At 49.0% G+C, this 12,034-nt stretch overlaps 1 protein-coding gene across 4 annotated transcripts in view; it reads right to left on the reverse strand.

The window, feature by feature from the left end:
- Positions 1–4,235: 4,235 nt before the first annotated feature.
- BTBD11 (BTB domain containing 11) overlaps positions 4,236–12,034 on the reverse strand; it is a 290,646-nt gene continuing 282,847 nt past the window's right edge. For all 4 annotated transcript variants that reach the window (XM_044227574.1, XM_044227573.1, XM_044227575.1 and 1 more), the window contains one exon: positions 4,236–6,402. In XM_044227574.1, the coding sequence (XP_044083509.1) occupies positions 6,193–6,402 (210 nt within the window). In that variant the 3' untranslated portion in view covers positions 4,236–6,192. The remainder of the gene's footprint in view (positions 6,403–12,034) is intronic.

Genomic DNA, 12,034 nt, shown 5'->3' on the forward strand with positions numbered 1-12,034 from the left:
GGTACATGCAACATCCTTGGACGGTTCTCAAGGACATGGTGCTGAGTGAAGCAAGCCACTCATTGTACAGTTGCATTTATAGAATATTCTCAAAATGACAAACCTTTAGAGCTGGAACACAGATCTGTGATTGCCAGGGCTGGGATTGTAGGAGAGGAAGGGCGTGGGAGTGACTAGGAAGGGGGAGCACAGGGGCACCTTTGTGGTGTGGGACAGTGATTGGGGTGGTGGGAAAATGGATCCATACTCATGACGAGATGGCATCGAACTGGACATATGCATTGTGCTGATGTCAATTTCTTGGTTTCAATATCATACTACAGACATTTCAGATGCCACCGCTGAGGGCAAGTGGGTGAAGGGTACAAGGACCTCTCTGTACTGTCTTTGCAACTCCTATGAATCTGTAATTATTTAATTTTTTAAAAGAATTTATTTATTTATTTGACACACAGAGATCACAAGTAGGCAGAGAGGCAGGTAGAGAGAGAGGAGGAAGCAGGCTACCTGCCGAGCAGAGAGCCTGATGCGGGACTCAATCCCAGGACCCTGAGATCATGACCTGAGCGGAAGGCAGAGGCTTAACCCACTGAGCCACCCAGGCGCCCCTCTGTAATTATTTAAGAGCAAAAAGAGAAAAGAACAAAACAAAAAGGAGATGCTGGTTGCAAGGCTATGATTTGGTGAGAAGCAGCCTCATCATAAAACATGTGTGGAGCGTCGTTGGAAGGCGTTTGCTGGATTTCTTGCCTCTTTTACCAAAGATATCATTGTGCACCGAGGTTCCTTTACCTAAGTCCTCCTGGATGAATGAGTGTAGCAAGAGGAGTATGACATGTTCAGTCCAGGTGCACAGAACATCAGCTCAGAAAGGCTTTCATTTAGAGTAGGTTCAGAATGGAGAAGGGGCCTGATCAAGGTCACCAAATAGCCAATGGCAGCAGCAGGACCAGAGGCGGGATCTGGTGCTCAGCCCAGAACCCCTCCATTCTGTCACCCGCCAACTCTCCTGGCAGATCTTCATCCCAGAGTTCTAAGGTGGCATTAACATTCAGAACTCATCCGAGGTTAACTCTGAAAGCAACATCCAGAGAACGCATCAATGCCATCAGGGCATCTCTTTTAATTGCCTATTCACGCCGACAGATTGTCTTTTCATATTCGGAGCTAAACTTGGAGGCATGTCCTTTCATAGGGCACTCATTACTCCACTGCCTCATCAGTAATGGGAACTAATGTGCAACGTGATTGCTGAGTACAAGTTCTATTTTTTCCTACCAAGCAGGAAGTTTAAAATCTGCTGGGTTATTTTTAAGGAGGGCAAAAAAACAGGCATCCTACCAGCTTCCCAGTGGTCCCGTCCAAAGGTACATACTGCTTTAGCCAAGGCACTGACCAGCTTGGGAAGGACACAGGTGATGAGAAGTTTCACCAGGGAGATTTCTCCATGGAGGGGTGGGGGGTGAGTGTCCACACACTCAAGTGGCAGGAAAGGGCGTGGGCTAGTTGCCACTTTGCTGAGGACAGCAATCCTGGCATTTTCTGGAGTTGACATTTGGTGTTTACTTCCCCTGGAGATCTGTGGCTATCTGTCTCTTCTTCAGCCATGGTCCCCAGCCCTAGACTGAGAGTCGATCTGGCAGGTCTGTCCCTGCTTGGTCACTTCTGGGGCCCTTCTGGACTCAATGTCATGAATCACAAATATGAGTCTTATGCTCCTGAGTCGATGAGGAGTTTGGGAGAGCAAATCCCTGCAACTCTAATATTTAGCAAATATAGTAATAGCGTGAAAGTATTTTTAGTACTTACATTTAGTATCTATATGAAATATTTATAGTACTTATATGTAGGAAAATCTAGTTGAACTTGGATCCATTGACTTAAACATTTCTTGATCACTGACTTTGTGTGAGGTACCATGCGAGGAACTATGACTGCAGTGGAGGTGTTTTTGGGGAATTTCTCCACCTTCCCTGGAAAAAGTAGTGCAACCCTAGAGCTCACAAACCACCCTTGGCATGGCTGCAGTAGAAGGTTCTAGAAATGAAGGGCAGGTGATGGGCATTGAGGAGGGCACTTGAGGTAATGAGCCACCAGGTATTATAGGCAACTGATGAATCACGAAATTGTACCTCTGAAACTAATAATTCAAAAAAAGAAATGAAGGGCGGAATCGTTAACCTTCCCTTCCTTGTGTGAACTGTCAAGTTCTCCTTCCCCCTGCTCCATCTCGCCTTTTTCCATTGCTAACTGTGTAGGACCTGTTCAAAATATCTTGCTTAATCCTCCCAACGATGCTAGTAACTAGTTATATTTACACCAATTTTTCAGGATGGAAAAATGAAAACTAGGCTTTGTGAGTGACTTGTCCAGTGTTCCAGGGCTAGGGAGCGGCTGGGTTGGTTTGGATGTGTGCAAGTTTCCAGACCTGCTTGCAGCCTGAAGTCTGGCAGTGGATGGCTGTGCATCTCCCAGACCGGAACCCCCAAGCCCAGAAGCCCAGAAAGCTGTCTTGCAGGGTGTCGGGTATGGCCCATCCTTGAGGGAACCCGAGTGGGGGGATGTGGGTCTGCACCCATTTGTCTGTGACTCAAGCTTGCGATGGCAAAGCGAGGGGCGGAGGAAGTGAATGGGGAATGTGAACAAGCAAGGAACCCAAGACTGGGGAAATAAAAGATTTTCTCCAAGGGCTGTGTGGAATCCTTGCCCCTTTATCCACCTCGCCTGCAAAGCGTGCTGCCCTAGGCTCCTGGAAAAACGGGGGAGGGAGGGTGGTGTGTGTGTGAAACCACGCCCACCAGGGCTAACACGATCGCCCTGGGCTTCAAGCCACGCCCACCTGGACCAACACTTCCGGCCTGGGGCTACACCGGGGCGGGGGAAACAATGCGAGCCACGGAGACAGAATCACAGAACCTCACGGGCGGAGGAGATCTTAGAAGCCCGTCCCTCCATCTGGACCCTGAAGGGTGCCTCTTCGGGGAGGCTTCCAGCTTCTGCCTCCCTTGATGGGAGCTCCCTCACCTTGATCCCCCTTTTGGAGTGGGGGGGTTCTCCTTTTGGGAAGCACAGATGACATGTAAATACAGGATATACAAGGTCAATCGCACACGTGCAAATATTTTGGCAGCCGCAGAAGCCCAGCCAGGGCCTTCGTGTTAATTCGGGTGGCCGTGCACACGCTCCTCCCGTCCCTCCTAGCAGTGGAAGGGGTGTAGGGAGCTCTGTGGCCGGCAGGTGGGCTCAGCCTTCTCCCCGCAAGCCGCTAAGGGCTTCAGACGCTTTGGGCTTCACTAAGGACCGAGTGACAAAGCCTCCTGTCAGAGAAGTAGAAGGCGAATGCCGCAGCGTACGCTTTATCTTTGCAGAAGGAATAAATCAAAGGGTGTACTCACCCCAGAGGCCACGCAGGGGGTGAAGCACAGTCAAAAATAAACCGACCTTCTGTTCTCCAGGCCGGACTAGCACTCGGAGTTCAGGCTCCCGCACTCGGATACTTTGGTTGCTTCTTAAAGAAAGAGCTTGCCTGCTAAGCAGGGCCTCGGGGCTGGTGAGGTCAGCTCTTTACCCTGGCCTCCCTGCCCAGGCTTCCTAGCCCTGCTTCCTGTAGGCCATGTGGATGGGTGCGGGGTGTGGGGGGAATCAGTCTCCACCCAGACCCGGGCTGGGCCACAGCGGACCAGGTGGGGCCTGGGTTTGACCGCAGTGATGAGGCTACCGGAGAGGAGAGCTGCTTGACCCTCTGTGGATCCCTCCCACCCCACCCCAGAATGCTGCCACCATCCACAAACATCAAGTCAGGCTGGCCCTTGGTAGGGGACACGCCATGTGGGAGGGGACTTCTTTTTCTCCATTTTCCCACCCCCCAGAAGGCCTCCTCAAGGCACGGAGGAGACAGTCAGAGCTTAAACCCTCTGCAGGCTGATTAGTCTCATGAGGCCAGTAGCTGAGGTGGTCTCGCCTTTAAGTCCTCCAAAGGGGGGTGGGGCACCCAGAGGTGTACGCAGGCCCCAGGGGACTTGACCCTGTGAGGCCGACATCTCTTCTACAGAGCGGACTGGGGGCAGCCCACTGCCAACGACACGAGCCCCTCCCTCTCTTTCACCTGGCGTCTTCATTTTCCTTGACTTTTTTCTGCGGGACCACAGTTTTCCAATCTTTCAAATGAATGACGTTCTCAGGCCCCACCTGGCGGGGAAAGAGCTCCATCGTACCACACACACGCGATGCGCGGCTTGGGAAAATCGTTTAATGACAGAGAAAGCACACACCAAACTGCAACAGAAGCCCGTCGGGAGTTGCCACTGTACAAATCGGAGGCCAGAGACCCCAAACTAGCATAAGACATTCGCAGGGAAGTCAGTAGTGGTGAGGGGAACATCACACAGCATTTCTGAGGATGCGGAGGAGGCAGGAGGCAGCGGTGACTCACACGTGGGCTGTGTATCTTCTGGAATGAGGCCTCCTCTGCAGGCAGTACCTCCCCCCTTCTTCATTTGATGGTAGGGCCTGGGGAGGTTAGCAAATGACCAAGTAGGAGAGAGGCCTTGTGGATCCACATCACTCACGGGCCAGCGTTGTAGGCAGACACAGCCCGGGTGCTCACGGATCACACCCATGTAACTCGGCATTGGTCCTCTTGGACGGTGGCTCAGGGAGCAAGTTCGATGGGTGACAGCAGCTCCTCAGAGTCTAGGGTCCGTGCACAACTTCCCAAAGGCATGCGAGGAAAGAGGTTTTTACCAAAGAGACTTTGCCAACCCCAAAGGGTAAAAGTCAATCTCGTTTCTAGCTAGGTTCCAAATTAAGGGACAAGAAAGAAAATGAAAAAAGGCAACTCAAAAATTACTTGGAATATTGTGGCACTTCACCAATCCCTTTTGTTTATAATATATGGCAGAGCAAAACGGACCCCTGTCGATATAAACTTTCGTTATAGATAACCTTATAACTGTACACTCTCGGGATACAGAAAGAATCCTTCCTATCATACATGTTTCATCTTTAAAAATAATCTAACATAGTCATATATCTGGCTAGTAACAAACTATTAACATCTTCTGAGAATACAGAGGAAACTTTGGGATTAATAGTAAATCCTCTGGCGTGCGCCCTCCCCGCCCCCCATCAGCATCATCTATGAACACGTTTCTGCAAAAGCATCCAGAATCATTGTTAAAGGAAAGGAATAGGTTCTAGTTTTCACCAAATGGATTTTTAGCAAGAAGTGATGGAACGTTTTTTTTACCTTGGCAAAAATGAAGCACAAACATAATATTTCACTGGTTCGGGCCCATGCAAATGCATGTTTTGTTATGTGGGGGTGTTTTATTCTCACCCCAAAATCACGATTAGCATGCACATTGTTTTCAACTATCGAGTTAATTATTGGCAGTGCACCTCTTTTGTGTAACCATGATCACTAAGGCAAGGTTATTATTTTACCTTGTATAGAATATCAGTAATAACTTGTCAGATGCATATGTTTATACAGTACAGACCGGTAACTTACTGCTTTTAAAAAAAAAAAAAACAAAAACAAACCCAAACTCAAAACACAGATCCCTAAACACAATTCAATTGAAAATGAACTGTTAAGCTTTTAGAAATAGATTTTAAACTACAAGGCTGCCCTGTTTTTTTGTTTTGTTTTGTTATGAACATTTTAAAAAGTTCCCACCCCTAAAAATTTGCCAATTTATTTCTTCGTGATTGGTAACAATCTCGCAAATTCGCTACCACGCTGACTCTCCCTGAACCGCAGAGACGAAGGTCCTTCGTGGGAACACAACGCTCGCTCATCAGGGTCAGACCAGTCATGTTCTCCAGCTCTCAACCGGTAACCCAGACGACCTTGAGTCCTCAATTCAACCACTGGACGGTGGTCCCCGCCCCGCGTGTTTGACTGCCCCAGGGGTGCTTTCCGATGGGCTTGGCTTGGCTGCCCAATGTTGACCTTCAAGCTCCGGACCCCGCTGCCATCTGACCTACAGACCAGAGGCATGTCCTTTGTTTTTCAACAGGAACACACAGGAGCTGAAATTGCTTATTCGACAGAAGCTGAGGCAGTAGAGACAGCTCCTTGGCCTAGCCAAAAACAGACGCCAGGTGAACTTGGTATGTGTTTGTGTGAAGCCAGTGCAGCAGCAGGGTCTGGAAAGTCCCCGGGGACCGTTCCCTGCCCTGGATGTTTCATACGACAGAACCTTTGGAAGAGGACAAGTGGATTGACTGAATCCTGATGGCCAACGTCCTCTGTAAGTCCTGGAGCACATCCTGGCCCGTCCCTTCGCCATTTTTGTCATAGAGGAGCTGCTTGAAGGCTTCATTTTCAATGAGGACCATCATGTTTTTGAGAAAGTAGCCTTCACAGTAGGCTGAGAGCTCTGTGACTCCAAGAAACTGGAGAGAGACAGGAAGCAGGAGAAGGTTAGGTTTCTGGACCACCTGCGTACCTAATAATGGCTAACAGCCATGAGGGTAGATTGATGACAGCGGCTGAGATTCTCCGTGCTTTGCTGCATTCCCCTAGGGGACTGGGGTTCATTTCTCCGGGGCTTGGCCTTGTGACTTCCTCAGGCCAACAGCAGGTGGCAGACGTGAGAGCTGCCAAGCCCGGGCTAGCTTTAAAGGGCCAGGTTCAGACTTCCACGCTCTTGCTCAGAACCCCACCTCTGCAGAGAGAACAGGCGAGGCGAGCCTGCTGGAAGGGTGAGCGGCTCCAGGAAACTGAGAAGAGACAGTGACGGAGCCCAGCCAGGGTCACCCAAGCCAAGCACAGCTGACCAGCCAGCTGACTTCAGAAGCAAGGCCCATGGAGACCAGAAGAAACTTCCAGCTGTCCTGTGGACTCCTGTGCTGAAGACCTGCTTACTGGTTTAACCCCCGGGTTTTGCGTTTCTTTGTTGTACTCTAGCGAGCTGGCGCGTGAACGGAGCTGCAGACACAGCTCTAAGCGCCTGGAGTGTTAGCCCATTTGACTCTCACAGCAGTCCCGGGTGGGCATGGACTACGTATGCCCCGGATTTGGGGCAGTGGTTTTTCTACCAGGGCTGATTTGGCCATCCAGGGGACATCTGGAAAAGCCCGGAGGGAGTTCGGTTGTCACGACCGGGTGTGGCGGTGACGTGTGTACCACTGGGATCTAACGGGTGGAAGCCAGAGATGCTGCTGGGCCTGCCACCATGCACAGGAGAGCCCCAGCAGCGGAGAATCCTGCAGCTCAAGCAGTCGGTGCCAAGGCCGAGAAAGTGATCTGGGCACTGTGTTCCTTGCAGACTAAGCCAGTGGGGAAGGGATGATGTTGACCTCGATCAGGGGCCAAGCCGAGGCTCGGCAGATGGCAGATACTTAGTACTTGTTGAATGTAGGAGCCAACAGTTAACTATCTGAGTAACAGACTCACGGCGAATGCCGACCGAGAGCTTACAATGTGCCAGATACCTTGCCAGGCACTTGGCCTGCAACATCTCATTTAATCTCCAACCTCCCCGGAGGCGGGTGTATTACCACCTCCAATTTACAGATGAGGAAACAGACAAGACAGTAACTGACAACAAACTCACACGGTGCATCCAGGGCGGAATCGGGCATGGAACTCTGGTAATTCAAGTCCTAAAGGCTATGTGGTTAACCACCAAGGCACTGCCTCTAGCCCAGCACCATTACTCAGAGGGTGGGTATTTAGCCTCATGTGTGTGCCTGGCAGAGGGACTCGTGTTTGAGGCACGGAAGTACATGTGGTTATATGGGTTGGCTGTCTTCAGACCTTTTCTACACTTTCCACAGCTTGTAAGTCTCTCTATCACAATGAACTGGGCACTCAGAAGTTAAGTGCTCCTTGAGATGACATCCTGCTGCTCTATTTAGATGCTGAATTATCTACATCATCTAAACGCTGAATCATCCTTCTGAACTCCCCAATATCCTGTCCTTTAAACCAGACATGCACTTTAAGTTGTTAGATATGGAATGGTGCAATGATAATGAGGCAGTGCCGACAGGGTTCCAGGGGAATGAGGTCACATGCATCCCAGACTTGTCGGGATGATTTATGGCATGATTCTGTCATTTGTCACACTTAGGAGAGGCAGGTTAGGAATGTAGTAGCTAAGAGGGGGGCCTCTGGGATCTTTTTTTCCCCTTCCATCCGTCCGTCCTTTCTTCCTTCCTTCTTTTTCTTCTTCTTTTTTTTTCTTCAGATTTATGACTTTAGCCATTAGCTGTTGGGCGAGTACATAATCTCTCTTTGCCTCGAACTTCCTAACCATAAAATGGGGATGATAATACCTCCCTAATAGTCTGTTGTTGAGATTAAATGAGATCACACATGGAGCATCAGAGCAGTGGTCACTTGTACTCAGCACTCAATGCTAGCTGTCATTGTAAATGTCAACTATTTATAATTATCACTCTCTTTCTCACTAGCTGGTATCCAGTGACCCACATGGACAAAGTAGGTGGCCAAGCTGGGATAAGGGGAACTGACTGTACCTACAGAACCTAGCCCAGGGACGCCTGGGTGGCTCCGCTGGTTGAGCATCCAACTCTTGGTTTTGGCTCAGGTCATGCTCTCAGGGTTGCAGGACTGAGCCCCACATCAGACTCCGTGCTCAGCGGGGAATTTGCTTAAAGATTCCCAACCCTCTGCCCCTTCCCCCATCTCTCAAGTAAATAAAAATATATCTTAAAAAAAGAAAGAAAGAAAGAAAGAACCTAGCCAAGCCAACTGGCCCTTACAAGGACCAAGCCTGTAACCACGAGCTCCCTGATGCCATGTGCTCATTCCCTGAACCAATGGCAACTGTATGCGAAAAAACCATGTGCAACCTTGAGCAAGTCAGATCACTTTCCTATGCCTCAGTTTCCCCAGCTATAAAATGGAAGGAGTGAACCAGAGACACCAGGTAATTCGTGGTCTCTGAGAGACCCAGAGGACATGCTGAGGTTTAGCAGGTAAGAGGGTTTGTTATCACCCAGGGTTCGCCTAGTATCCTGGGGGCTGGGAGAGACCTCAGGAATGATTTCATTCTTACAACATGAAGCGTGCTCTTACAGTCCTAGAGCACAAGCCTTCACTCTACAGGTGGGGCAAATGAGGCTCCTATCTTTGATTCTGCAGACAGAGATCAACCCTCTTTACCACACCTGGCCACTCACTTTGTCTATCAATGTCCGTCATTGTAAGGCAGTAAGTGACGAATAATAAATACTTACATTTACATTTGGTAATATTTACTCAATGGTGACCCTGACTACCTCCATATAGCTAATTACTGACAGAACTGGGGTGGAAACTCTCATCTCCTAGATCAGTGGTTGACAAACTGCAGCCCTTCGGAAAAATCTGGCCCCTCACGTGCTTTTGTAAATAAAATTTATTAGAACACAACCACATCCATCATGTACATATCGCCTATGGCTGCTTTTGTGTGATTCGGCAGAGTTAAGGAGGTACAAGGCGACCGTGTGGCCTATGTGAAAATATTTACCTGGCCCTCTACAGCACAAGTTTGTTGAGCCCCATCCCTAAACTGTAATTTTTCAAGGGCAGAGAATATGTCTTACTAATTTCTTATTATATTCTGATGAATACAGTTTCTGGTAAACAGCAGGTGCTCAATAAACACTAATGAATGAATCCCCTGGTTTCCAAACCTGTGTTCTTTCTAGCACAGAGCACTGCTGAGCTTACTACTCTAGCTTAGAATCAATTTGATGAACTAGCCTATTCTTTTTCCCAGGTTGAAAGATACCACAGAAGGGCCATCAGTAGCTCTGGGGCCCCCTTTGTTTTTGTTGTTTTAAGATTTTATTTATTTATTTGTCAGAGAGAGAACACACAAGCAGGGGGAGAGGCAGACAGAGGGAGAAGCATGCAGATCTCCATGCCAGGACCTGAGCCAAAGGCAGCCGCTTAACCGACTGAGCCACCCAGGTGGCCCCCGAGGGCCCTTTTTTCATGACTGAATAATTTGGAACAGCTTTGCCAGGGGGGGAAAAAGATGGCCAAGCCATGCATTTATGGGATGGGCTTCTCATCTGTATGAAATTCTGCAGCTGTCTGAAACAGATGTCACAGAGAGGTAACATTGCCAAGGGCTGTTGACATTTGCAGCATTGTTATTAACGTGTAAACGCCTGTGTTTCCTGGGGTGCTGAACCAAGAGTTGGTTTCTTTCTTTTCCATCTTTTACTAAACTAGCCTCAATTTGCAGTACAATCTGCCAGGAACAGAAGCCACATGGCATGTGATCATTCGTGGTGCTGTAGTATCCGGAGCACAGGGGAAGCAGCACAGAGAAAAGGCAGGGGCTGGCTGGCTTTGCCCTGTCCTCCATGCAAATAGCACGAAGGGCAGCTTTTGCATTGGAAACACACCAGGATGTGGCCTGGGGGCCACGGCAATGGCTGGTGTCTGTAAAAGGCTAAGTTCTGGCTGCCAAAGTGCACCCGCAAAAGAGGCAGTTCCCCGCCTTAGGTGTGCAGAGCCTGTAGCACCCGCGGATTCCTGGCCTGGGCTCACACCGCAGCCAGTTTCATTATTAATGGCAAGAACTACGGAGCCTCCTGCCAAGGTGGCTGGAGTGATTAAAATGGATTGCTGTCAAGACAACAGGCCACGGCAAAGCCACTTGTGGATGCTGGGTTCACAGGGCACCTGGAGGTTCCGTGGCCCGGGGAGGCAGAGAAGGAAGAGGGAGAGGGGGAGGGACCACAAGATTACTAATCAGGCTCTTCTCTTGGGGAGACAGCAGCCTCCGATGCTTTCCTGCCGTCATTAGTTGAAGATTAAAGAAAAAATGTGCTATGTCCTGAGAAACCAGATTTTGGTCAAACCTTCACTTAACCAAAATACCTAGTGTACATGCACACGTGTGTGTGTGCGTGTGTGTAGGAAGTAGCCTGTAGTTGTCGATTTACTGATGACCAATCAAAAGATCTTTTCTGTGTATCAACAATTATTGCACATTATTTCCAACATTTGTTGGGCCAGACAGTAAACACAAGGTTAGGAACCTGTGCTTTGCAGGAAGACAAATCTAGATTTACACTTCTGGGTATATACCCCAAAGAACGAAAAGCAGAGACTTGAACAGATTATTTGTCCCCTGTCCATGTGCACAGCAGCATTATCTACAGCAGCCAAAGGGTGGAAGTCACCTGTGTGTCCACTGATGGGTGAATGGACAGACACAGTGTGGTCTCTCCATACAAGGAAACATCATTCAGCTTTAAAAAGAAATGAAAAGGGGCACCTGGGTGGCTCAGTCATTGGGCATCTGCTTTTGGCTCAGGCCATGGTCCCAGGATCCTGGGATCGAGCCCCACATCGGGCTCTCTGCTCAGCTGGAAGCCTGCTTCTCCCTCTCCCACTCCCCCTGCTTGTGTTCCCTCCCTCGCTGTGTCTCTCTCTGACAAAGAAATAAATAACATCTTAAAAAAAAAAAGAAATAAAATTCTGACACATGCTATAGCACGGACGAACCTTGAAGGCACCGTGCTAATGGAAATAAGCCAGTCACAACGGGCCAAAACGCGATGATTCCACTTATGTAAGGTCCCTAGAGGAGTCAGATTCATAGAGACAGAAGGTTAGGTGGAGGTTTCCGGGGCTGAGGGGAGAGGGAAATGGGCATTAATGTTCTGTAGGTACAGAGTTTTAGTTTGGAAAGATGGAAAGTTCTGGAGATGGATAGTGGTGATGGCTGTACAGTGGTGTGAATGTGCTTAGCCCCTGAAATGTACACTTAGAAATGGTTAAAATGGTAAATTTCACGTTATGGCATCTGCCACGATAAAAAGAAAAATCTCCACAGCCATGTGATCTTAAGCAAGTTACTTCACCTCTCTGTGCCTCCGTTCCTTTATTAGGACAAGGGATTCATGATAACGTTTACCTCAAAGAGCTGCAGTGAGGGTTACAAAGGAAGGTGTGACAAGGATCTTAGCACAGGGCCGGCATGCTACAAGGGCCTGTTAAGATAGAAAACATCTCAAAGGCAGCCCAAGTTTTCAGGAGGAACAGTGAGAG

Source organism: Neovison vison, chromosome 12 (assembly GCF_020171115.1).
Source record: "Neovison vison isolate M4711 chromosome 12, ASM_NN_V1, whole genome shotgun sequence".
Lineage (NCBI taxonomy): Eukaryota > Metazoa > Chordata > Mammalia > Carnivora > Mustelidae > Neogale > Neogale vison.